This window comes from Vulpes vulpes, chromosome 3 (genome assembly GCF_048418805.1).
Source record: "Vulpes vulpes isolate BD-2025 chromosome 3, VulVul3, whole genome shotgun sequence".
Taxonomy (NCBI): Eukaryota; Metazoa; Chordata; class Mammalia; order Carnivora; family Canidae; genus Vulpes; species Vulpes vulpes.
In genome coordinates this window covers 70,953,685-70,981,542 of record NC_132782.1, presented here as the reverse complement: position 1 = coordinate 70,981,542, position 27,858 = coordinate 70,953,685, and the positions used below count along the sequence as shown (strand labels likewise).

The following is a 27,858-nucleotide window of genomic DNA, read 5'->3' as shown; positions in this document are numbered from 1 at the left end:
GAACGAGGGGAAGATGGGAGAAGTGTCCATGCATGCTAGCAGATGGGGAAATGGAGCGAAGCCCTCATCTTCCACTATGGGAAGTCAATTGATGATGCCTCTAACTGAAAATTTAAGAAATAATAATATTAGAAAGTTAATGGAGATATGGATGTACAAATCAGAAAAAGGAGTTAAAAGTGCTTGCCTCTGAAGAAGAGAAAATGAGAAGGTAGGATTGCTGCTGTTTTTCAAATAAACTTGACAAGTATTTTGCCTATTTCAGTCTGTATATGTACAGATTGATTTAAAAACTGCAATGACAATTATTTTCACTTATCCAACTAGGAATATAGATGGCAATTAGATTCTCTTTCTTTTAATTTTTTTTTTAATTTTTATTTATTTGTGATAGTCAGAGAGAGAGAGAGAGAGAGAGAGAGAGAAGCAGGCTCCATGCACTGGGAGCCCGACATGGAAGTCGATCCCGGGTCTCCAGGATTGTGCCCTGGGCCAAAGGCAGGCGCTAAACCGCTGTGCCACCCAGGGATCCCCTAGATTCTCTTTCTATATATAATTTTTAATTTATGCATTATATAAAGCATAAATATATATTGTATATGTAATTATATATAACATTTATTATGTATAAACATGTATAATTATATAGAATACATAAAGAAATATATATTTTTATATATGACTTTATAATTTTATAAAATCAGAGAGGCACTTATAAAATCAGAGAGGAACTGATAAGGAAAAAAAAAGCAAAAGAAAGAAAATTTAAACAGAAGAAGCATCATCTAGATAAAACCTTTAACAGCTCTTTCAAGTAAGGATTGCACATTTTTATTACAATAGATGAGCCTACTGAATTCTAAAAATAACACTATGATGAAGATATTTCATAGAACTGCTGATTTTTTTGAAGTTCTATGGAGGTTTTCTAACATTTACTTGGGATCATAAAATACCTTCTTTGAAAAAAATTATTTTGTGATAAACAGTTTGGCCATTTCATTCTGGGAAGCTTGATACCAGGATCTTGGGTCATTTATTCATCAACATTTACCTAGTTCCAATTATATATCAGGTATTTTGCTCATAGATAAAATTATGACCTAGGACCTAGTCCCTTTCTTAAGGAATTCACAGTCTAGGAGGAACACAAATCCTTGAAGAACTAATTGTAATAAAATATATAAAATACGAAAACAAAATTATAAACTGATTTTCACTGGATCACAAGTAATAGCATTGTACATACTTGAGAAATGGAGATTAGAGCAACTGGCCACTAATGAAAGGTAGACCTTTTGCTCATTAGTAGGCTTTCCATTCTCATCTAGGTCGACCTAGCAGGCCTTCTTTGAAGCTTCCTTTAGAAAAACCCTGGAGCTTTCACTATCATGGTCGAACCTTTCAAATCCCATCACGTTTTTGCTACTCGCCTTCATGCCTACCACCATTCTGTTGCATACATAAGACTACACAGGACCGCTGTTGTGTGTCTGGGTGGGTGCTGGTCCTCACTGTTTTTTACTTCAACAGGAGAGGAGGTTGACCAAGAATTCTCGATGCCTGAGCATGTGTGGTCTACACAGTCTCAGGATATGTTCTGGGTCCATGTTCCCACTTCTTGCGGCTGGCATGGTAAATTTGAATCTTAAGTCATTGGATTGTAGCAATCAGGTCTCCTCTGCAGAAAATGTCTTCTACTGCCTAGAAGCTCATCCATCTTCTCTATTCTCCACATCTGTCCCATCTCTCTTTTTTTTTTAAAGATTTTATTTATTTATTCATGAGAGACACACAGAGAGAGGCAGAGACACAGGCAGAGGAAGAAGCATGCTCCATGCAGGGAGCCCGATGCGGGACCTGATCCCAGGTTTCCAGGATCATGCCCCAGGCTGAAGGTGGTGCTAAACCACTGAGCCACCAGAGCTGCCCATCTGTCCCATCTCTTTTCCATCTTCCAGTATTAGTAAAATTAAGGCAAACTCATGTTTACTGAATTCACCATTCAGTCTAAATTTTTCCACTTCCTTAAACCCAGCTTGTATAGTCTCAACTGATGCTATGGCACGATGTTAAGTAAATTATTTATTGATGAAATTATGAGTATGTGTTTTCTGTTTTTTAGTGATAAGAACACTTACCATGAAATATACCATCTTAACAAATTTTTAAGTGCCCAACGCTGAATTGTTAACTTTAGGCACCATGTTGCATAGCAGACTGCTAGAACTTGTTCATCTTGTATAACTGAAACACTCTACCCATTGAAAAATAGTTTTGTAATTGTACTTGATTGTTTATGATAGTGACAAGATTGTGTTCATTTTGAATGAACATGAACCTTTCTTAAATCGCCTCTGGTCTGCTGCTAAGTATCAGTGTTGTTCTGGGTGTGGTGAAAGCACGGACTCTGAAAGACTAGAAAGCCATAAAAATGCGGATATAAAATAATGAAAATGTGTCCTGGGTTTGCTTCCTCACTAAGGAACCATTTGCTGTATATCCATTAAGTATCATTTTTCTCTGTTTCTTTTCTAAGGAATGTACCCCAGGTGGTGTGGACATGTGCATTTTTTATTTGTTTCATTCAGTTTTCCCTTGGCTTATCTGCATTGTCTGTTGCTCCTTCTCTGATCTGGAATGCCTTTCTCTGTCTTTTTTTTTCTCTCTAGCCTCTTAACTATCCATAATAAAGTGCTAAATTATAATACATGACATTCAATGCTAAAAACAAAACAAAACAAAAAAACAAAAAACACCAAACCACCTAGTATCTCCTTAGCTGGTTTATTTTCACTTCTGCATTCATCTGGTGTTTTGGTTAATCTAGCAATCAAGGACTTCATCTGCTTTCTGTTCAAGAGTTTCAAATACTTGGCTCATGTTTTTGAAACTGGGAAACATAATAGTAGGAGACTGGTACAACAATTTTTCAGGGCTTGGAATGTTTGCAAATAAGTTTAGTTCTGGTGTGGTACAGTCAGAGACATTGAACAACAATGTTGTACATTGAACAACAACTCCCTATTTCACCTATTTCCTAGCCTCTGGCAACAACCACCATTCTGTTTTCTTCTTGTATAAGTTTGACTCTTGCACACACCTCATATAAATGGAGTCACGTGCTTTATGTTTATAACTGACTTCTTTGACTTAGTAACTGACTTCTTGAACTTAGTATAATGTCTTCCATATCCATCCATGTTGTTGCAAATGGTGTAAATTTCTTCTTTTGTAGATATCTACCATATTTTCTTTGTCTAGCTGTCTGTTGTACATTTAAGTGGTTTGCATGTGTTAGCAGTGAATAGTGCTGCAAAAAGGGTGCATGGGTGACTCAATTGGTTAAGTTTTCAACTCTTAATTTTCAGGTCATGGTCTCAGGGTTGTGGGATCTAGTCCTGCATCAGGCTCCATCCTGGGTGTGGAGTCTGTTTGGGGTTCTCTCTCTCTCTCTCTCTCTCTGTCCCCCCGCCACCTCTTCCTTTAAAAAAAAAAAAAAGATAATGCTGCAATCAATGTAAGAGTGCAAATATCTCTCCTGGATCCTGATTTTAGTTCATTTGGATGTATACCCAGGAATGGGATTGCAAGATCATATGGTAGTTCTATTTTTAATAGTTTAAGGAACCTCCATACTGTTTGACATAGTGGCTGCACTATACATTCATACCAACAGCATATAAGCATTTGATTTCTCTATATCCTTGCCAATACTTGTTATCTTTTGTTTTCTTAATAGCCATTCTAACAGGTGTGAAATGATACCTCATTTTGGTTTTGATTTGTACTTCCTTGGTTAGTGATATTGTGCACCTTTTTATATACTTGTTGGCCATTTGTATGTCTTGCTTGGAGAAATGTCAATTCAAGTACTTTGCCATTTTTTTCTTTTTTTATTTTTATTTATTTATTCATGAGACATGATAGAGAGAGAGAGAAAGAGAGAGAGAGAGGCAGAAGGAGAAGCAGGCTCCATGCAGGGAGCCCGACATGGGACTCGATCCTGGGTCTCCAAGATCAGGCCCTGGGCTGAAGGTGGTGTTAAACCACTGAGCCACTGGGGCTGCCCCTGCCATTTGTTTTCTACTGAGTTATATGCACTCCTTATGTGTTTTGGAAATTAACCCTTTTAAATATTTTCTCCCATTCTGTTGGTTTCCTTTCCATTCTGTTGACTGTTTTCTCTGCTAAAAGGAAAGGAAGCTTTTACTTTGATGTAGTTCTGCTTGTCTGTTTTTGCTTTTGTTTGCTACTTTTGGTGTCATCACAGTTTAGAGCCTGATTTACATCACTACTTCTGCAGTGAAACTGCCCAGGAGAAGGCCATGCTAATGGTCATTGTCCCACTATTATTCTTCTATTTATTTATTTATTTTGGCTTCTTTTGTTCTGTCTACACTCCATATCCAAGACCTTCAAAGATCTTTCTTCATTCTTCTTTTTTTATTTTAAAAGATTTATTTGTTTATTTGAGAAAGAGAGAACACATGCGGAGAGGCAGAAGGAGAGGGAGAGAGTGTCAAGGAGAATCCACACTGAGTATGGAGCCTGATGCGGGACTCAGTCTCATGACCCCAAGATCATGACCAGAGCTGAAACCAAGAGTTAGATTCCTAACCAACTGTGCCACCCAGGTGCCTCTTTCTTCACTCTTCTTATCTTTCCTTAACCTTACCTTCACTGAATTAATTTAATACCACAAATTCACTTTCAACAAGTATTACAAACTTTGCTAAATATATCCACATGCTTTTATTTTTCCAATTGATTTCTTGTGTAAGGGCTTGGAATGTTTGCAAATATTCCAATATTCCATGCACCTGGCCTTACTCTCAATATTTTTCTCATAAATGCTCTTCTACCTCAAAGTCTCTAAGAAACCCAGAGAGAATTATTCAATTCTGAGAGGTCTGTCATCCTAATGGCAAACTGAGTTAGAACTGGAGAATGTCATCTTTCCAACCACACCACAGTTTAAATATCCCCCATGGAGTGGAAGTTCATTCATTATTGTGATGAATGCCCTAGATGATACCATGGATGCCATTAGGCCATAGGAGTCTCTGAGTTTGACAACAGTTGCAGCTCTTCTAGTTCCCAATTCTAGTATCAGTTTCCAATTCCAGGCATAAAATCCACACTAGACCCAACTAATGTCCTGAGAGTTCCCAACCCCAGTGATATGCTGTGGTGAGAACAGCCCTCCTGAGAAATGACTGTAATGTCAGCAAAAGGCAGAGGACATTTCAGAACTTGGTCTCTAGAGTTCAAAGAAATAAAAAAAAAATATTTAAATAATGATTCTTAATATGAATATGAATGAAATTCATAGTTTATAGTTGTATCACATGACCTCTATATTAATGGACTGCTATGGCCTCAAACAAAATAATTGAAAATACAGGAAAGATTTCCTCCATCTAATATTAATTAGCTTCTTCAGTGTTACCCTTTCTCTATGTCCAGATCTTTTGAATGCCATCCTTTTTCTCATTCTCTTTGCTGCTTTTGTTTTTTTTTTCTTTGCTGCTTTTGAAGGAAGAATTTCTTCTTGGCCAAGGCTAAGTAAGCTTTTTACCTTAATTAACATTTTTTTAAACTAAGAAAAAAAACAAAAACAAAAGAACCTAGGAGACAGCAGTGTTATGATGTATACACAAGGTAGTACGTGTAAAGCACTTAGCTCCCTGCAGACACATATATTTAACAGATATTTATTGAACACCTACTATATACTAGGACTGCTGTAGACACTAGATACATTGGCAATACAGCAGGAAAAATTTCTGCCTTATATACAGTCCTAGAAATTAGGCACTCAATAGTAAGTGCTCAATAAAAAAAGTTTCCATTTTTATTTTTGTTTTGTATTGTTATATTAATAAAGCAGGATGTTAGATGAAGAAGAGAAACTTCCTTGCTCCTTGAGGACCTTGACATTTACTATGTATTCCATAGCACAGCACAGGGGAAGATTCACTTAATTACTTTCTTGGTTCATGTACAGGATGACAAAGCAAACATATATTGAATGGACATTTTAAAAAGTCAACATATTGATACCCATTTCCTTAATAAAGAAATGTCAGTTCAGTTTAAAAGTCATCATGTGAATAAAACAGACAAGTAACCCAGAAGTAGCTCTTTGTGAACAGTGAACAAACAACATAGAAGAAAACATGTAAAAGCAAAAGTATTTGCCTGGTTAGTAGTAGTTCATTTAATATGAGTTTTTAAATATGGCAGAAAATATGCTTTTACAAATCAGTCACAGAGGAAAATTGTTAATTCTTAAAAACCTTCCCATTTTCAGCTAAGATAGAGTAACAGAGACTGGCATTACCTTCCCATCTGAAACAACAAACACACAGACAATATGAAGCTTTTGAGAGTCTGAACTTTAAGCAGTGAACAAAGGTTGTTCCTAAGAGACACAAAGGGCAAAGAAGATGAGCCTCTAATTTCCTCAGCTACAACAGCATAGAAAAGGGACCTGCAGAGTCCAGGGGACCCCTGAATTGGGGAGACAGTCCAGGAAGAATTTGTGGGGCAAAAGAGAAGGTCAATCACTACTCAGAAGGAGGACCCTCAAGATCTATAGAAGGTCCTTTTCTGCTACTGAGTTCAGACCTGAGCAGCCTGTTTATATAAGGAAACCATCAGGGGGCAGGGAAAGAACCAACTGAAAGGATAGGAGGAAATAGTACCTGGTGCTCAACCAGGGCTTGGAATTTGTGCTGACACCTACCAGCCAAACTGGGAAACTCATAATCCACTGGATGTTGAGTACTTAAAAGAATTCATTTAGGTAAAGTAGAGTAATTAGCCCTGGACTAAATGCTCTTTTGTCTTCTCTAACAAATCTGAAATGCAAGACTCAAGTATATTAAATTGCATCTGGGTAACTGTGCCCCAGAACAGAGCTTAAAGTATCTATAGGAATGTATGCCCAGAGCACAAGAAGGTAAAATTCAAAATGTTAAAAAAAATGTTTTGTGTTCAACCAAAGATCATCACACATGAAGATGAGCAGAAATAGGGCCTGTAATGAAAAGAAAAATCAGTCAATTGAAACATATGCGAGAATTAGCTAATCAGGACATGGCAACAGTTTCTATATGTGTATTCCCCATGTTCTTTTTTTTATTCCCCATGTTCATAAAGTTAGATACATGGAAGATATTAAAGAGACCCAGGTGAAACTTCTATGGGTGTTTAATTCATCAATGTCTGAAATAAAAATATACTCAGCAAGGTATGGATAGATTAGACATTGCAGAGGAAAAGAATGATTACACCAATGGACACTATTCAAATGAAACAATGAGTGAGAAAAAGGTTTTTAAAATGAAAAAAGAATTATGAACTGTGGGGCAGTTCCAAGTGGCCTAATATACATGTAATTGTAATCACTGAAGGAGGGATGTTAGTGGGGAAAGAGGAAAAAAATTGTATTTTCCAGATTTAATGGAAACTAAATCCACAGACCAAGAAGCCTACTGAACCCCAAGTGTAAGAAACATTGAACCCCAAGTGTAAGAAACATGAGGAGAACTATAGCAAGGAATGTTATAATCAAGCTGTTCAGCACCAGAGATAAAGAGAACATCTTAAAAGGAGGCAGAGAAAGAAGACACTGTATAGACAAAGAAACAAATACATGAACACCATAGCTTTTTGTCAGAAACAATGCAAACGAGAGGACAAAATGTCTTTTGAAAATGAGGGCAAAATAGTGCTGTTAGTCTGTAAAGCTGAGAGAATTCATCACCAAAAAACATTAAAGGAAGTCTCTCAGACAGAAGAATGATGCCAGATGGAAATACAGATGCACACAAAGTGATACGCAGCACTGGAAATTGTGACTCTATGTTTGGAAGACAGCCACATGAGAAAGTGTCTCCTGTCACCAGGCTCCATGACTCTGATATGGAGGAAACATACGGTGAAGCCATGACCGTAAGCAGGCACACCCACGGGCAGTGTCTGTCCTAGCAGAAGCCTAAGGTTTGTGAATCCTGATTCAGACTGTGCCCTATCTCAACGTATTGGGCTACTTAGAATGGGCGCAAATATGCAACTAATCAAAAATACTTCAGGTACTTACACGCAACGAATTTCCATCTACCTATGGGGAATTCCATATCATCTTTAAATATGTTTTTAAGGTGATACCAATACAGAGGTATAGCTTGGTTTTTCTGTTACACAGATTTGAGATAAAATATAAAGCCTGGAAATGAAAATCTTCTAGAACTTGCATTTTTTTTATGGAAAGGAACTGCCAAAAACAACAATAACAACAACAGCAACAACCAAAAAACAGTAGAACATGCTGGGAGAAGAAGTGATTAGGTGTACAAAATGCATTTGGGCAGAGGTCTTGGTATTTGTTCCTTACAAATAATCTTTGCTTCCCTTCAGAATATGTAAGAATAAAGATGTGAGCTCCCACAACAACATGCTTCCTGAGTTTTAGAACTCGAAAGGAAAAAGTTGAGCTTTCATTTGTAAAGTAGTTCTTTTTTTGAAAAAGATTTCCTTTATTTATTTGAGAGAGAGAGAGAGAAAGAGAGAGAGAGTTCTTGTGTAGGAGCTGGGGTAGGAGTAGAGGGAGAGAGCTCCACCCCAGGACCCCAGGATCATGGCCTGAGCCAAAGGCAGACATTTAACTGACTGAGCCACCCAGGCACCCCTTGTAAAGTGTTTCTTACTTAGTTCCCCAAAATAATGTGAACAGAAAATAAATCTGCTCTTATGGAAAAGAGCAAGGAAATGTTTAATATATGTGGATGACACACCAGATTCTACTTTTTAAAGGTATCACTCAAGAGTGTCTCAGGGTAGCAAATAAAATAAACTCATATTTTCTGGAAAGACAGATCTCTGCAATGTTGGGAGTTTTAATTCTCCAACACTGACCTGTATTTTCAGTATTTTCCACCATTTTTGTTTTCCCATACCCAAATTGTAAGTGTGCAGTTAATTCATTTTTTAAAGAGATTAAATGTGACAGTGTAAAAACTTCTGGAAACTTAGTTAAAATACATACTTTGCTATAATTATGTTTATTAAAAAATTAAGTGCATGAGAAAATAAAATACAAAGATTAAAATGTGGTACAAAAATCATAAAATTGGAACAGCTAAGATGCTTGACATACTGATTGAATTTTTTTTTATTAAATTGATCCTTTAATAGTGGATTTCAGGCAGATTTGTAGAAGCATTCTTCATGGTATTAATTGTTTTTTTTTTTAAGGCCATACAGCAAATATCTCGAAGCATATTCGAGATAGGCTCGAATTAGGCTATAAAGGATCAGTATCATTCGCATTCTGTTGGAATTTCGAGCCTACAGAAGTGTAAGTTTAAGCGTTATTTCTCTTCAGTCTACCATATGTAATATTAGGATCGAATTAGTACAGAGAGGCAGCCAGAAGGCCAATAGGGAATAATCACAGTATTCTGAATGATAGAAAAACTGTTTCTTTTAACATTTTACTGAATGTTACAATTTTATTTAATATCTGTTGGGTGCTGACCATCTGCCAAACAATAGCACAGACTAATTTTTCATGGTCAGTGTCTTGCTGAATCCTCACGCCAACTTTAGGAAAAAAGTATTGTCAACCCATTTTACAGATGGTGAAGTTGATATTTAGGAAGATTAAAGACAAAAAAAAAAAAAAAAAGGAAGATTAAAGACCCACCAAAGGCCCTGGGGCCAGCAAGTCCCAGAACTGTGATACATACTCATGTATGTCCTAACTGCAAATCCTTCTTTGATTTCCCAACAACATCCTCTGCTTCTCAAATTTGACATCTTGGCAAATTGCATTTTTTTCCCCTTAACCATCACGTCATTTTGATATGAATTCCACTTTTCAAATAGATGATAGAATTAATCTTTTTTTGGTGGTTTTATTTCAGGAATTACAGTTTGAGAGACTGACCCGAGAGCTGGAGGCAGAACGCCAGATCGTAGCCAGCCAACTGGAGCGATGCAAGCTTGGATCAGAGACGGGCAGCATGAGCAGTATCAGGTACTGGGCACACTGCCTCCTTACACTTCTGTGCTTTGAGCTGCCAGTGAAAGTAAATTGTGGTGTTTATCTTCTCCTTACAAACCTGGCAGTGGAATTGGAACATTCAGTGAGATATTGGAAGGGAGTTGTAACCAATCTGATTTAAGATGTTCACAAGGTGTCCAAAGTGGCCTGATTTGTTCTTGAAACTCTTTAACAAAATTAACACTTGCCCCGAATGCAAATCATGTGTAATTTTATGCAAAGGAAGGCTTTGCATTTAGTCAGCTTGCTGGAAATCAGGAGATGCCATATCAGTCTCTCAGTTTGGTTCTTCTTTTCTAAATGATCCAGAGTTGCAGGTGTCTGAAATGAAAGAGTGAACATTTCAATGTAACCTGTATTGTTTGCTAATATACAATGCTAAGTTGCAAAATTGTACCTCAAGTGTCAGCCATGGATGCAATTCTCTTGTGTAAAAATATTTCTAATTCACAGATAGAATAATTATTCAATTAGGGGTTGGTTTGAGGTTCTGAAATGTTTAAAAACAAAACAGTCATTTGACCACAAAATAAATCACCTACCCTAGCACCATGCTTTCATATTTAAAAATATGTGTGTATGTGTGTGTGAATATGAATATATAATGTGAGTGAAAGAAACAAAGTTCTATGACAACTTTCACTTCTCAGTAATGCATTGTACTTTCCTATTATCTTGTCATACATTATATTTTTGAGATTTTAAATTTTTAGGGAGTTGTCTTAGTTAAGGAAACAATTGCTGTGGCAAGTCAACTCTGACATTATACTGACTTAATACAAAGCTGATTGTGTTTCATTTATGCAACAGAGGCAGTGGATGGTAGTCAGGGGCTGCTTCTCTGCTTTCCTTCCTACAGTTATTAAGGACCCAACTTCTCTCTTGAGAGCTCTACTACCCCCTGTGACCTCATTGTCAACTGCATCACTGTACCCACAATCCATTGGTGAAAACCAGTCACGTGTCCTCTTGCAGAAGGAAGTAGGGTGGGGATTCCTAGACCTGGCATCTATAGCCACTCTGCTCAGAAACAGGAGCATGACTTTGGCAGTCCCTTAGCCACCTGGTGTGACAAAAGAATTAAAATGTACTTATATCTATTGCTCTAAAATATTTTATCATTGTAAGAGTATATTTGTAGTCAGGATATTTCCAATTTGAGTTCCTTGCCACCAGTCTTTTAATATTGTTCTCTTTTTTGACAATGGTAAATCTACATGGATATCATTGTATTCTTGTTAGAGTAGCTTACGTGGATGGAATATCATTTTCTATTGCAAAACTTCATGTTGGACATGTGGAAACATATCCACCTCCACTTACCTAGCTTATAAGTAGCTGCAAATAGGTACATTGTGATCCCTTAAACAGACTTGCCAAAAAACCAAATTAACCAAAGCAGAATGGGTAAGAAAAAAGAGAAGTGAGTTGTGTTTACTTGAAATTGTTTTCAGAAAGTTGACTGGTTGAAGATGGTGAGACGAAGGCAGGGAGAAAAACAATGTTTATGAATGTGTATTTGATTCAGTACATGCAGTTGTACATATTTGAAAAGGTTTTTGTTAAAGGTGTTTTTTTCCTACTTCCTGAGAAGCTAAGACTGTCAGGTTTCTAGGTCCATACACACCAATAAATTGACATCTATTTTGCCTTGAAATCCATTGTTTCACTTTTGGTCAGATTACCTTTTCAATTCATATTTCTATCATTCTGTGTGATATTTTTGCACACTGTACATGGTCCCCTGGTAGACACAGGTCTAGGGGACCATGTTGTATCCAATGCCTTAATTACAAGCTTCTGCTTGGTCAGAAACAGGTAATCTGATTCATCCAGTGACCGATCTATAAGAAATAGGTCTTGCTCTTGAGGATGTGAAATAAGTGGCCCAGAACCTGTGACATCTGATAATAGGCAGTAAGGGATGGTGGTTGTGTGGGTTATGTGGATTATCTGTGGTGAGAGAACGTAGTTCAACAGAGAGACCATGTTGTTCCTGAAAGTCAAACAAACAAGCCTGTTCACTTATCATTAGGACTGGCTGCATTTCAGAGGTTGTACCTATGAGACACCTGTGAATGAGGCATTTCAGAGGTTGTGCCTTTTTTTTTTTTTAATCCTTAAAAACTTTCCCCCTTCCTCATTTGATTTGATTGAACTGATTTTTTTTTCCTTAGGCCCAAGGTATCTTGAATGGAACACATGTTAAAGTACCAAAGTAGACAGAAAAATTATCCCCTGACAACTTTTTGATTCTTTATACGATATCTTGTATCCCTAGCTCTCAGGCCGTGATACATAATCAATAATTCTGTGTAAAATACATATTAAATGATAGTGTTAAGTGCAGATGACACTACCTAATTATTTCTCCTTGCCAGATAGCTGTAAAATGTCAGTTTTCATTAAGCCTGATTGTTTTGTATATTGGAAATCTCTAATGTATGAATCTGCAGTTGAATAATACAAGCAATTTACTGATAATTCACTGGAGGAAAGTCTAATACATAGCTTCCACTGTTCTTTTTTTTATTATAACCTAGTTGTTTGCTCAGCTTCAGAAAGGCACCTTTGGAAATTCAAGTCTTTATTAAGCGTGATAGACTAACCTAGTTAGCACATCAAAAAGGATATTTTTAAAAATCTTAAAAATAGAATATAAACAAGATTTGAAAAAGGAGAACAGGTAAAGAATTTGATGATTTAGATATTGTTTCATACTTCTTAAGGATACTAGGGAGGGGTAAGAGAGTTTCATAGAGGAAATAATATCAAATATCTTTCTGACTTTTTATGTAAAAATGACTAGTAAATATAGTTTGGGGTTTCTCTGCCTTTTATTGATGATAGGAAATTCTCCATCTGATTCCTAAGACCTTTTTCTTGGTCATCACATGGACAATTGAGACTTTTTGAAAAACTTGTATTAGTATGCATTCTTAACAGTCAACTTCGTAACAATCAAGGGATGAGTAAGAACACTGAGATGTTGGAGAAGGGGAAGCTGGAGCTAGCTGTTGCTGAAGCACACCAGCTCCTACTATATCCAGGCAGCCAGGCATAAGTAGCTGCAACTAGGAATATTGAGATCTCTTAAACTCTTCACAGACTTTTCTAAACATCCACATGGATACTGAAGCTTCCAGAATTCAGATAAATGAGGGGTTAAGTATTATTATTTTTCTACAAGGGAATTATTGGCACTTCTTCCTGAAACTACAGATCCACCATATACCTTATATCTTTCCTATCTTGGCTTTCCTCACTTTTTCTAGCCCAATCCTTTCGAAGCCATTGGAGCCTACTTCCTTTCTATGAGAGAGTTTAGTTGCATACCGTCTCTCTGATTTCCTCAGAACCAGCCAGACCTGAGTCAGGAATATTATTTATACAGATGATGCCCTTTGTTTAGGGTATTGATCATATCCCCCTTGCTGGTAGCTCACTCTCACCCCCTGGCCAGCTGGGATTACTTGGCTCATGCCTGCTCCCCAGGCCAAGGCCTGTCAGTGATCTTGGTCTGGCAGCCTGTGAGCAATCTATTCCCTCTGAGGCAAGGGGCCATGCATTGTTTTTCTATTACCCATGGTCTGAGAACCTGCCTATGCCCTTGTCATATTCTCCACAGACTCTGGTAACAACATTCTAGATCATCCTGCAATCTGCCCAAATCTATCCCTTCATGTGGGGTGAGATTGAACTGCATAATTCCTAGATCAGAATCATGTCCATGAAGGACTCTTTCCCACTTCCATAAACACACAGCTCTTTCCTGTCTCAGAGCTGTGACCATGTGATCTCTTCTATCTAGAATGTCTTCCTTCTTTCAGTTGATTACCTCTGCCTGTGGATCCAGTTATCCAGCAGAGGGCTCACATCCTTCTGAATATCTTCTCGATCAGTCCAAATTGGACTAGGTGTCCCATACTTGGAAGTCATTAGAACTTATCAAAGCATTGGGGATGAGATTCTATTGATCCATCTAGGAATTCCCTGCCACAGAAGGTTTAACCTTCACTCAAAGTATGTGTTGGGATTTTCTTGAGTGCTACTAAAAATTTAAGGACATCAAAGTCCCATGGGTAGCAAGAACACATATTCCTGATTCATGAATAGCAAGAACACAATGGGAGAGATATTTAGCTCAAATAAAAGAAACCTGACCCTTGGAAACCATGATGATGATCATCATGATGATGATGGTGATTTATATAATGGTCTAGAGCTCAGAAACAAAGGAAGTCAAAAATCCAAAGCTAGAGAGATTTAACACTTAAGAAATTCTCCTTTGCTAACTTTAAAGTTGGAGGAGCTATGTGACTAGCAATGCACATGGCTTCAAGGTGCTGAGAATGATGCCTGCCTGACAGCTAGCAAGAAGAGGATCTCAGGACTATAACCAAAAGGAATTGAATTCGGCTAATAGACTGAATGAACTTGAAACAGATTATTCTGTAGAACCTCAACAGAGTAGCCAAGCAGAAACTCTGATAATAACCTTATAAGACCTTGAACAGAGAACCCAACCATGCCATACATGAATTTTACAAAACTTAAAAAACTATTAGCTAAAAAAATGGACGTTGTTTTAAGGTGCTCAGTTGGGAGTAATCGGTTATACAGTAATAGAAAAATGTATACAATACTTTTCAGTTGGTTGTGCTAGATATATTACAATAAGCTGAACTGTGAATGTTTTTAGAAACAATAAATCAGTATTTCATTCAAAAGTTTAATGTGTATAGCCCATTTTATTTTTATGCATATATGTATGTGTTTGGATTCGTATGTCAAAATAATGTATAGCTTTGATTCTAAGAAGTAGACATGTTTGAATGTGGAGTAGAGTCATTATTTATTGTGGAATAGAACTACCAAATAAAGCAATCATCTTAAGCCTCTCCATTTTTTTTATAACACAGATACCCAAGACTCTTAATTGGAGTTATCTATATTATCTATATCTATATTTATATCTGTATGGCTTGCTCCATATAAGAAGATGCTCTTTCTTCCCTGTGAATGAATATTGAATTTCTTGCAAATGAGTTTCCATGAAAGCCTGCCATTTTTTGGAGAGTAAATGCAAAAGGAATTAATGTTGTACATGTTACCAAAGGTCATTCTCTTTATTAACTAACTTCTGTGAGCTGAAATGCCAACAATTCTATAAATGGAGTCTAAAAATCTTGTCCACACTTACAAAGAAGTCAGCCTTATTTTAAAGAAAATACTGATTTCTGGTTAAAATAGTAAGAGGTGAAAAAAACGTTAGTCAAGTACTCACATACTTTTTTGTCAGAATGAACTGTATTTATTTAAAAACATGATCACTGAACTTTCTTAGGAAATAAATCATGTATGAATATAATTATAAGTAAAATTATAAGTAAAACATGTGCATTTTTTCATTAACCTGCAGGATATGATATTTAAACAAGTAGTTGTCATTTATTGTTTTAAGATAGGAAAGGAATAAATTTACCAGAATATTTCATTTTGGAAACATAGCTTAGATAGTTAAATAATTACTTTGAAATTTTTTTCAAATGAATTTTTTACTATGTAGATATTTATACACATATACTCCCAAATGAAATCATTTAGCCAAAGGTAAAAGTCACTCAAAGCCATAGGATTTTAGATTCTTACCAATGATGGATACATGATTGCTAGCAAGGGGAAAAAATGATATTGAATGACTTTAAATTTTTTTTTAGAATTTTTTTATTAAATATCATTTTTATTAGTTTCCATATTAGGAAATAAGCATTTCTCACACGGCTGAAATACTACTCCTCAACAAAGTCTAGCCATTTATTTGAGCAAGATATTTAATTTCTTGAGTTGGTAACCAGAATTAACATTGCAGGGGTCTTTTAGAATGTGTTCTTCATATAAAAACAGAAAAAAAAAATACAAGGACTATAGATGTATTGTGGAGGTTTTTCTTTTTCATTGCCAATTTCTTAAAAAAAAAAAAAAAGTTTCTCTTTGTTTCCTTCCAAACTAAATTCCAGAGCAGAAATCTACCTCAGAAATTCTACCAATTTTTTCAAGTCCCTTTGTGAACCCTTGTTCTTTTCTTAATTCCTATACTACCATCTTCCCCCTTACTTATTTTTTCTCCCAATTTCCTAGCCTTGCCTTTTAATGCTAACATTATCCCTTTAGGATTTCCTATTATAGTCTGTTTTTTGCTTACGTAAATTAAGAAGATTTTTCTAGACCACTTTCTGGGCCCTCAAGAATCATCTCTCCACATTTCCCAGCATCATCACATTTCTGCTCAGGTCTCTACTCCAGAAAAAGTGAGAACATTTATACTTGTAACTGGTTTAACAGGGAAGCACTTACCCCTCTTTTTCTCTTAGTTGGCAGCCCTTTGAGCCTTTCCCATCTTGCGTAGAGTCAAGTTCACTGTTTTGAGTCACCTCTAGATAGTACCCTAGCACCCTATGAATTCTTGATCCTGTAAGACAATTTACAGCATGCATTAAAGCTGCTACCTCCTCCTCATCTGCACTGAGATTTTGCTGAGCCTTCTTAGCCTCTAGAATAGAAGTAGGTGCTATCCTTCCTCTTTCTTCCACTAGCCTCTAAGTAATTCCTATAGGGCAGGGACTGGAAGGATATGCCAAAGCCTTGGCCAGCATGTGCTAACAGGACTCTCAATACTGAATGAAGAAATGAATGAACGGATATGTAGTGTTTCTCTTACTGTTCTTATTTTCATTGCTCTTGTTTTGGAAAAAATCACCAGTCTTACTAATCTATATGGATTTCTATCTCTATATATTCCAGAATATATATCATTTCAAGTGGTTTATATTATTCTGACCTTACAGATCAGAATATCACATTTGAATATGCATTCTAGTTAGCTTTCACATTAAAATAGTACGCCATATTCCAGGGACAGTTGGTTTGATGTACTCTCTGCATGGTGTTAGGATTCACTTAGTCTCATGCTCTCACTCTGGTCTCAGGAAGATGAATGGTAACAGGGATAACTTTAATGTTATTAATGGTAGTATTTGTTGAGCAGTTTTCATAGGGTAGGCCTGGTAATGATTTACATAGATCATGCTATTTATTTACTTTGAATTAACCCTATGAGATAAGTCTTATTATTTCATTTTGTAGGTAGCAATACTGAGATTCAGAGAGGGAAATTCACTTTCCTAACATCCAACAGCTAGGACCAGGCACTGATTTTTGAACCCAGGTATTTATCCTCCCTAAGCACACATACTAATATGCCTTACTGCAATACTGTTATTTAGTCTTAAATTATGTTATAAATTATGTATGTTATAAATAACTATCTAAATGTATATGGTCCATTTTCATCCTAGGGCTACAAACATTTTAGACTGATTGTGTGCTTATTTTTTCTTTACCCATCCCTGCCAACCCAGTGTTTACGGCTATTTTGAAGTCCTTCATCTGAATATATTTCTGAGGTTCATTCTTATACAAAAGAGGTAAAGAGTGTTAGTAGTATATGGTATTATTGCTTTTTAATTACACCCAAACTGTTTAGCATTCTCTTGTAAATTGCCAGTGGATAAATTATACTAATATTTATGTTTATAAAATGCTAGTTCTATTGTCTTAGTCTTCCAGGCTGCTCTATCAGAATACCATAGATCGAGTAGCTTATAAACAACATAAATTTATTTCTTGTGCTTTTAGAGGCTGGGAAATCCAACCAAGGTCAAGGACACTAGCAAATTTGTCATTTGATAAAGATCTGCTTCTTGGTTCATAGACCAGCTTCTTTGTGCTGTGTCTTCACCTGGTAGATGGGGTGAGGGAACTCCCTGAGGCCTTTTTTATAAAGGCACCAATTCCATTCATGAAGGCTCCACCCTCATAACTTAATCACATCCCAGAGGTTCGACCTCCAAATACATCATAGAGGAATTAGATTTCAACATATGACATGAAATTGGGAGGGTCACAAACATTGTCTATAGCAAACATTAACACAGTTTTCTAGATTTCTGTGGGATAACAGCTATCCTAAGGATTTGATGTAGGTCCTAAAAATTGTTCAGTACTTAATATTTATAATATTTACTATATTTCTTACAGCAACTATCGTATTTAACACTTTTGTCACAATTTTAAAGCCTGACTTCTTTCCAAAATGATATATCAAAATACTAATATTAACTTTACATCTTAAAAGAATATACCAGGAGTGCCTGGGTGGCTCAGTTGGTTAAGCATTTGCCTTCAGCTCAGGTCATGATCCTGGGTTCCTGGGATGGAGCCCTGCATCTGGCTCCATGCTCAGTGGGGAGTCTGCTTCTCCATCTCCTCCTTCCCCTGCTTGTGCACTGGCTCTCTAGCTCTCTCGCTCAAATAAATAAATAAGTAAGTAAGTAAGTAAGTAAGTAAATAAATAAATAAATAAATAAAAATTTAAAACAAAAACCCCACAATATACCAAATTTTATTTAGAAGTTTTGCATTGTAAAAGATATCTTGGGAAAACTAGCTCTAATTAACTTTAAAATTTAATGTTCTGATTGGTATGGATTTGAAAATATTTATAAAAGTCTAGAATATTCTTTGTATTTTCTGTCATCCTTAGCCTTTTTTTAACTCATGGATTTGAAGGGTGAAATTGGTAGTTTCAGAGTTTAGAGCTAAATTTTATCATTGTATTTTAGATATTGCCTCAGCTTTCACTTTTTAAAAAATCCACAATAGTAAGGATAATGCTTTTCTGTAATTTTGTGAAGGTTAAATGAGAAATATAAGTAAAGCACACATCACCTCACACACTGTTGCTAGCAAATCCTATAAATTTTTCCTTCTTGGTGAAGAAACAGATAATTTTTGGTTGAGTCTCATCCCTAATTTTTCTACAAAAGATGATAGGATGGTTCCTTTCACTATGGACTAAGGCAATGTGTCAGGGTAGCACAACATTTGTTTCCTTCATTTTACAGACTAGACAGCCACAGAGAATTGACATGATTGAATGGAAGAAACCTTTCACACGGCACACCTTAATATGCCTCTACACCTACTGCTGGATCTGGAGATGAGACTCTTGATATCGTGTGGTTGCAAAATGAAGAGCAATAATATGTGTGACCGGAGATGTTCAATAAATTAAGATCTAGAAGCCAGTGACTCTGAATGGATGTTTTTCAGACAGCAAGCAGCAAGAGATTAATGATTGATCAAAATAGGCATTCTCCTTACTTTCTCTGGTTGTGTAAATGCGATGAGGATAGAAGTGCCTGTTGATGAGCCACTTGTGTATCCTTCTGCCTTTGCTCAGGTGCTGAGTGTTCAAGAGCTTTTACGAACTTTTTTGTATTTATCTTTGTCCATGCTCTTTTCAGAGAATTGGAAACCAGTGATATTTCAAGTGACAAGATAACAATGAGCATTCGATTCACTTAAGAAGAAAGAACTTCAGTGGTCATTGATGGGATGTCAGCAGCTTGCTGAACCCCATGAGCATTGTGTGTGTAAATTATCATGGTGGAAAGGCATTGGAGAGATAGCAGAAAAAAATGTAGTGTTTGTGAGGAAATTGGTGGTCTTGACAGCAGCACACTCAATAGGGGAGTCATTTGGGTCTTCTGAGCTTCTGTTTCCTCACCTGTAAAATAGGAAACATTGAGCTTGTTCTCTCTTGTGCTCTGCCATCTCATTGGCACCTCCCATTGTGGGCAGGAAGTCATGTCAGAATATTTTAAGATGGCAACATTATGCAAACTTGAATAACCAATCTAATTAAGTAATGAGGGTAGCAAGATGTGACCAAATAGATTTGATGCTTCAGTGAAAGGCAGATAGATGCCTATATATTCGTGTAAATGGTTTTCTTGTTATAAAAATCTCCAGTTATGTCAAGGCATTGCTTTTATCCGTGGGAAATCACAGTCTAAATGAAGTTGGTATGTATATAGTGTATAACTGCTTTAGATACTCTCGATGTTTTCTAGTTTGGCTACAAAGTAGGGTGAAGATATGAAACTGAGAGATCATGGGGAGTGGGCCTTTTAAGAAATAGTCATTGGTCTCATTAAAAAGATTCCTCTGAGGTAATTCTAAGGGCCTAACAGGTAAGTAAGAACGCCTTGTGCTTCAAATATGAATATGATGAGGCTCCTGGCATGTAACCTATAGTAAAATATGTTTATACTATGAAGAGAACAGGAAGTGACACTGGGGATAGTTTTACAGAGGAATAGTTGTGTGTGAAGGGTGTGAAATGTTGGCAGGAAAGAAAATGGAATAAAGGCACCGCTCAGAGGTAAAGTGCAAAGTGCAAAGGGGTGTAAACCTGGAATCCATGTGTTTGGAATATTGAGCCCATAGCATAGGCCATGGGTTGGCCATAGGATGAGGATGGAGACTGACATGACCATTCTGTGAGTGGTCATACAGGTGAGGGTAGAGACTTTGGGTTTGTTGCATTGTCACTAGAACATGCAAGACAGCTTTATCTCAGGAAGTGATGACATCATCTTTGGTTCTTCCAGCTGCATGGAGAAAGGACTGAAGGCCATCAAAGCCGGTGACAGCAGCATGAGGCAGAGATGACTTATCCAGGAGATAAGTCATAAAACTTAAACCAAGGCCATGGGCGTTTATAGTGAGTTCAGAGTTGAGAGGGTCTGGGGACTCACTTGTGTCAAAGGAGATGGAGTAGGATTGTGAAATTATTATTATTATTTTTAATGTAAACATTTGGTAGGCTAAGTCAACACTGAGCTTAGCTTCTATTGCAAACATTGCCCATTTTCAACAAGGAATCTTTGATTTTTTTTTTTTTTACTTCATGGAAGATGAATGTATTCTAATTCCCCTTTATCCAGGAGAAACTATCATAGAATTTTAAATTTAAGAGATTGCTGTGTTAGCAGCAGGCAGCAAAGATGTTGCCTGATTTGTTGACAGTAAAGCTGTATTCATAAGCCCCAGTCTTCTCAAACATCTGTGTATTTAGTACCTCAAGAGCTGAGGAAGTTTAAAAACTGTCACATATTGTTGCTTAGTCTTAGCACTTACTTGAGAATGTAACTCTCAGCAAGATTTTATTGAAAAGATCTGTCTAAGGAATTGACTTCCATTTTTACTCAAAATTTAGCAATTAACCTTTTCTCTCTAATGTGTGAATGATGGTATCCACCTGTTGAGACTCTGTCATTTTGGCATTCTTCATTTAAGGTAAAGAGTTTCATTCTGTCTTTTGAAGCTCACATATTCCTGTCATATCATAAATGCCCAACAAACACTGAAGCTCTAATTTAGCAGGTGGCATAGGCTGGTGGCTCACACCGTAGAGTTTGGAACCACTAAGTTTTGGATTTGGATCTCAACTCTGCACATTGCCACCTGTGTGACATTGGGAAATATCCTCCAGAAGGTCCATTTATCTATATGTAAGGTGGAGAGAATAATACTTAGAAGTTTGTTGCAAGGATTAAATACAAAAATTTGTTTAAAGCAATTAGCATAGTGCAGAAGTATTCAATATGTGAGGACTGATTCTCTTCTTAATAATTTATTAATTAGGGATGCCTGGATGGCTCAGCGGTTGAGCACCTCCCTTCAGCCCAGGGCGTGATCCTGGAGTCCTGGGATCGAGTCCCACATTGGGCTCCCAGCATGGAGCCTGCTTCTGTCTCTGCCTATGTCTCTGCCTCTCTCTTTCTGTGTCTCTCATGAATAAATAAAATCTTTAAAAATAGTAATAATAATAATTCATTAATTAATTTATATAAATACTGCAATTATGACTCCCTTGTCACACAAATAGGAAATGCCCTCATTTTCCTAGAGAAATGTTGATTATTTATACCTTCTCTTCTTTTTCTTTTATTTAGAGGACAATTATGATGATATTGAATTACCTGAAAACAGTATCCTAACTATTGTCAATTTCTGCCAGGGAACACCATGGTAGTGATGTTCTTAAATGTGGGAGTGATGTGTATGTGATTATATGGTCACAATGCACTGAAATATCATATGTTCAGCACACAGTCTCATCATTATTGGAAACTGTATTTGCCCTCAGGTGGCTAGTTGCTCAAGGTCACTACAATTTTGAGTACCTGTGTTCTGCTATTGATAAACTTTGGTTCATGCCTCTGTAACCTGGTGGAAGAAGAGAGGAGGTAAGAATAGAAAAGTCCTTGAGGTTACCTAAACACCAGAATTGTTAGCATTTTGTTAAAGCATCAAGGATTTTTAAGGGATTGTGGAAGCTAATGATGTCTCTCTGAGATATGTGTCTAAAAGCTGAAATCTACCTATCTGGTTTGCCAATTCAGAGCAGAATCGCACAGGGCCATGTGGGTAGGTTGCTAAAGTCAACAAACAAGGGGTAATGTATAGGGACATGAATTTGTGAAGTTGTATGTTAGGAAAGGAAGGAGTTCACAGTCTCATTCCATCCATCCATCCATTACATATAAATCATGGACTTAATATATAGCAAACAATTTAATAGACACTGAGAATATAGCTCTGGATGAGGAAAGCAAATAGCCTGTTGTCAAATAGCCTACAATCTTCATGCTACCTTAAGGGTGTAGCTTTGCTTAGTAGAGATGATAACCAGATCATGCCTTGGTGAAAATTGCCCTCCTTGTTGTGTATAACAAAACATGTATCAAACTAACCTCTATGTGCAGTGATCTATCACTTAATACTAAGATAAAACAGCAAATGCAACACCCAAATTCAAGAGAGAGAATTAAATGTGTTCAATTCTATTTAAATTACTCTTTGGGTTGGGGATCCAAAGATGTATTTTAAGCTTAAACCTGACCATTTCAAACACTTATTATATTTGGATAATGAATTAGCAATCCAGAGGGAGAAAATTAATCAGAACTTAGTTTTGTGTGCAGCTCATGGAGTCAGAACAAAGGAATAATAAGCTGAGGAAGAAAATAAAGCTCCATAGACTATTTGAAAGTTTTAAAATAAATATTAAAAATTTCAAAAAAGGGAATTTTAAGAAATAAGATATAAAAGAACTGGTAGTGTTTCTGTCAAGGGATTTGATTTGTCATTTTTCACAGAAGATTTAACTTGCATTATTATTCCTAGGAAGAATTCTTTCATTTTCAGTGAGAAAAAATGAAAAAAAAAAAAAAAAACGCAAAAAACTAAACTAAATAAAACTCTGAGATGCTAATTGAGCACAATGATAGCACAGTCTAGTAAAATGGACTGAGCTAATTGAGCACAATGATAGCACAGTCTAGTAAAATGGACTGATGGCCTATTTTTTAAAAGTTATCCTTTACTTTTTTTAAGGATTTGTTTATTTATTTTAGAGAGAGAGAGAGTGCGAGCGCATGCATGCAACGAGGGGAGGAACAGAGGAAGAGAAAAAATTGTTGAGCAGACTCCCTGTTGAATGAGGTGCTCTGACTCACTCCTAGGACCCTGAGATCATGACCTGAGCTGAAATCAAGAGTCAGGCACCCCAAAAGTTATCATTTTTTAACAGAACTTTAGTTAGAAAATGATTTTTTTGAGATTGTTATACAGAGACAATTTTCAAAAACAAATCTTATATTTCAAGATAGTGGCATATACATGTATAATGAAATATATGTATTTTACATACAATTGGAGACTATGTGATACTTTTATGCACATGATTTAAAAAATGCCACAACTGTCTGCTGAGGAAATAGACACTGACCAATAGTTGGTGGAGACTCTTCTCACCCCTTCTTTTGTCACCTCTCTCACTATCTCAAAGAGAAACACTTGACTGCATTTTGTGTTTATTCATTCCCTTGGATTTCTTTATATTTTTCCACATGTATGCATCCAAATATGCAACCTATTATTTGGTTTGCTTGGTTTTTAATTCTTCTGTAAGTATATTAAGTATTTTTTGCAACTTGCCTCTTTTCACTCAACCATTTGTTTTTCAGTTTTATCCATGTTGATATGAGAGCTTGTGGCTTATACACTGTTTTTACTGATGCTTCTTAATTCATCATGTGAATATGCCATAATTTATGTATCCTTTCTCTTGAGGAGAACATTTGCAGAGTTTGCAGGTTTAGCTTCTACAAATGTATGGCTTGGGACATAATTATATGGATTTCTAGTGTAGGGACACAAGTGTTTCTCCTGGGTGGTCCCAGAAAACAGTGGGTGGCTTGTAGGATTTGATCATCTTCAAATTCCTCTGTAATGCCAAAGAGCTTTGAGATGTAGCTGTGCCAATTTGCATTCCCATCAGCAACGAATGATCCATTGCTCCGTTTACTTAGCAAAACTTGCTATTTCCCAAGTTTTCCGGTGTGCCATTGTTGCAGATCTGGTGGGTTAGAAGTTTGCATCTTCCTGACTTCTGCACTAATAGATCTTTTTATACATTTATTAGATATTCATGTTTACTCTTCCATTAAATGTATATCCGTGTCTTTGGCACATTGTTCTATTGGTGATTTTCCTTTTTCTTAGTTATTTTATTTAATTTATTGTTTCAAAGATTTTATTTATTTATGAGAGACAGAGATACAGGGAGAGGGAGGCAGAGACAGAGGGAGAAGCAGGCTGCCTGCAGAGCAGGGAGCCCAATGCAAGACTCAATTCCAGGACCGCAGACATTTATTGGACTGAGCCACCCAGGCGCTCTTCTTAGTTATTTTAATTCTCAATATATTCAGATATTAATCTTCTGTTAGTTGAACGTGTTATAACCAAGTTCTCCTGGGTTGTATTTTTTCACCTCTTTCTGGTGTCCTCTGGTGAACAGAAGGGCTTACTTAGTGTTGCTAGGTTGATCACTGTTTTCTTGAGAATTCATACTTTTTTGGAATCTTGCTTAAGGAATCTTACTTGCTTAAACAACATAAAAACAATTTCCTGTTTTATTTTGATAATTATAAAGTTATATGGTCTACTTCTCGGAAATCGTGGGAGAATTACAGCTTTATTATTTTTAGTCTTCTTGTCCGTGAATTTAATGTCAACCCATTTTATTTATCATCTTTCAATGACATTTATGCATGTCTTCTTAAAGGCCTCACACTGTTCTTTGTTTCTTTCATTCTTAGGCTCTTTGGAGTTATTGTCATTCTTAGAAATGTTATCTTTTTTATAGGGTGCATCTGCTAAGAGTTTCTTTCTTATATGGTAGTGCAGTTGATCGAATACTAAGAAAACTCACTAAATTCTTAAGTACCTCTGTGATTTGTTTTTAGATTCTTTAAGGGTTTTTATATGAGTTATCTGTGAAGATAACTGTAATCTGTCTTCTTTTAAAATCTTTTAACTTTCACTTTGTTTTGCTTTTCTCTTTGTCTTGGAAAGAAGCAAGGGAGAGTAGGCAACCTTTTTTGTTTAATGGAATTCCTTTCATCTTTATCACTATAAGAATTGATGCAGGGTTTTTAAAAAATAACTTTATTGAAATATAATCCATATACCATTCAGTTCATTCATTTGAAGTGTAAGATTTAATGGCTTTAGTATATTTATGGACTTACAACCATTGCCACAATCAATTTTAGAATGTTTTCATCAACCCAAAAAGCTCCCCAGCTCTACTTATTTGCCTTTCTGGCCATGCCATATAAATGGAATCATGCAATATGAAATCTTTTATGACTGGCACTTTTAGTTAGCAGAATATTGTCAAAGTTCATCCATGCTGTACCATGCATCAGTATTTTGGATTTTTTTTATTGCCCAATAAGAGTCAATTTTAAGGCTATAACACACTTTATGCATTAATCAATTGTTAGATGTTTAGGTTGCTTCTTATTTTGGGATATTATGAATGGTGCTGCTACGAGCATCATGTACAAGTTTTTATGTGCACCTATGTTTTTGAAATTTCTCTTGGGTATGTAACTATGAATGAAATTGCTGTCTTCTTCCATGTTTAATGTAATTTTTTAGTAGACTCATTTTATCTAAGGTCATTCCTTTAAATTCTTGATTTGCTAAGTGTTTCATTGTAAAGAACTTTTAATTTTACAGTTATCAATACTGCATTCCTTTTTGTTGCTAAGTATTATCCTTTTATATGACTACATCACCATTTGTGTATTCTTTCACCTGTTGATGGACATTTGGATGTTTTCCAGTTTTTGCTGTTTACAAATGAAGCTTCTATGAACAATATGTGTATACAAGTCTTTGTATGACATTTTCTTTCTTTTCATTTGGATAAATACACTTGGAATGTCTGGATTCTATAGCAGGTGTATATTTTGCTTTTCAAGAAAATGCCAAACTATTTCCAAAGTAGTGGTACCATTTCTAATCCTATCAACAACAAATGAGAATTCTATTAATCTATTTCAAATATACTAATTTAAGCTATATTATCACTTCTAGAAGTTCAGTTTGTTCTTATTCAGATTTGTCTTGGAATATTGGATGATCTCTTCTAAGTTTTAATTTCAAAGTCCGCTTTATATCTTAAAACATAGTAAACATGCTTGTTTCTATATTTTGAATCTGACAATTCCATCGTTTTCATTCTTTGTGAATTTTATTCTGTTTCCAATGAATCAGGCTCACGGAACTTATTTTCTCTCGTGTTTGATTCTTCTGATTGTGGATTTATGTTCCTGGAAGGTCATGTGTAGAAATTATTTTAAAGTCTGAGTTTAAAATGTGGTCTTCCAAGGAAGATGTGTTGTTTCTTCTGCCAATTTTGGGAACCTCTATTGACTTAAGACCACCTCCGACTAAGTTATTGCACTGGGTTTGGAGAGAGCATCATACATAATAAAAACATGGCATTAAGGATGTTTTGTTTTTGTTTTGTAATGCTCATCATTCTCCTTTACGTTTAGATGGAGCTGGTAAAGCCTGTGTGCCATACTTGTTTTCATTGCTTCATTCCAACTTGTGGCTTTAAATGGCAGTTGTTGACATCATCCGTCATTTTATCAGTGAACTAGTAAAACACAGCAAAATAAAACAAAGCAAGATGGGACAATAGCAAATCCCAAACTATTTAGTTATTACAAACATGAATTGTACAAGTAATAGAGGGCTGGATTCTAGTTGTAAGTATTCAGTTAAAAGAAATATCTTCTGCCCTACACTCCACTGGACTGCTTTGTCTTCTTCATGTCAGAGAGTGCTTGTATGTGGAGAGCACTTACCTTGAATGGAAAGCACATCTTATCACCTTTCTCATCAACTCCTTTATATTTCAATATAAAGAAGCATTTTTGCAAGCCTGGAATGTGTGCAGACTTAATCTACATAGAAAATGAAAAGAGGACCCTGCCCATTTGGGGCTTTCCCTAAGTAGTTTTCAAAGTCAGACCTGAAGAGAACTCAGTTGATTCTGACAGCAGTTGACTATATAGTCTCATTGGCAAAAGTTGATTCCACTTACTGGCTGTATCTGCTGGTAGCCACAGAGCACAGAGGAGGTATATACATATTTATGGAACTCTGCAGGTGCCAGACAATTATGGATCTTGCTTATCCTGAATTTTGATGTGAAAATCCAATGTTCATAAATGAGATTACTGGAATTCAGAATTGAAACACAGGGAGAGCCTGTGCCCCACCCCAAATGTTTTGCCTCTGTTTCCCATTGCTGTTGATTTTGCGGGACCCACATAAATCAGAGGTAGGATGATGCTTTCTTATATTCATTTTTAAAAAGATTTTATATATTTATTCATGAGAGACACACACACACAGAGGCAGAGACATAGGTAGAGGCAGAGACATAGGTAGAGCAAGCTCCCTGGAAGAGCCCGATGCGGGACTCAATCCTAGAACCCTGGGAT

General features: G+C 36.2%; 1 protein-coding gene across 17 annotated transcripts in view; it reads left to right on the top strand.

Annotated features, from left to right (window-relative positions):
- Positions 1 to 27,858, top strand: part of CTNND2 (catenin delta 2) — a 923,063-nt gene that overhangs the window by 328,825 nt on the left and 566,380 nt on the right. For 16 of the 17 annotated variants that reach the window (XM_072752714.1, XM_072752715.1, XM_072752713.1 and 13 more), the window contains one exon: positions 9,936 to 10,048. In XM_072752714.1, coding sequence (XP_072608815.1) covers positions 9,936 to 10,048 — 113 coding nt within the window. Of the gene's footprint in view, positions 1 to 9,274; positions 9,368 to 9,935; positions 10,049 to 27,858 lie in introns of those variants that run through there. The other variant, XM_072752729.1, reaches the window with a different exon arrangement.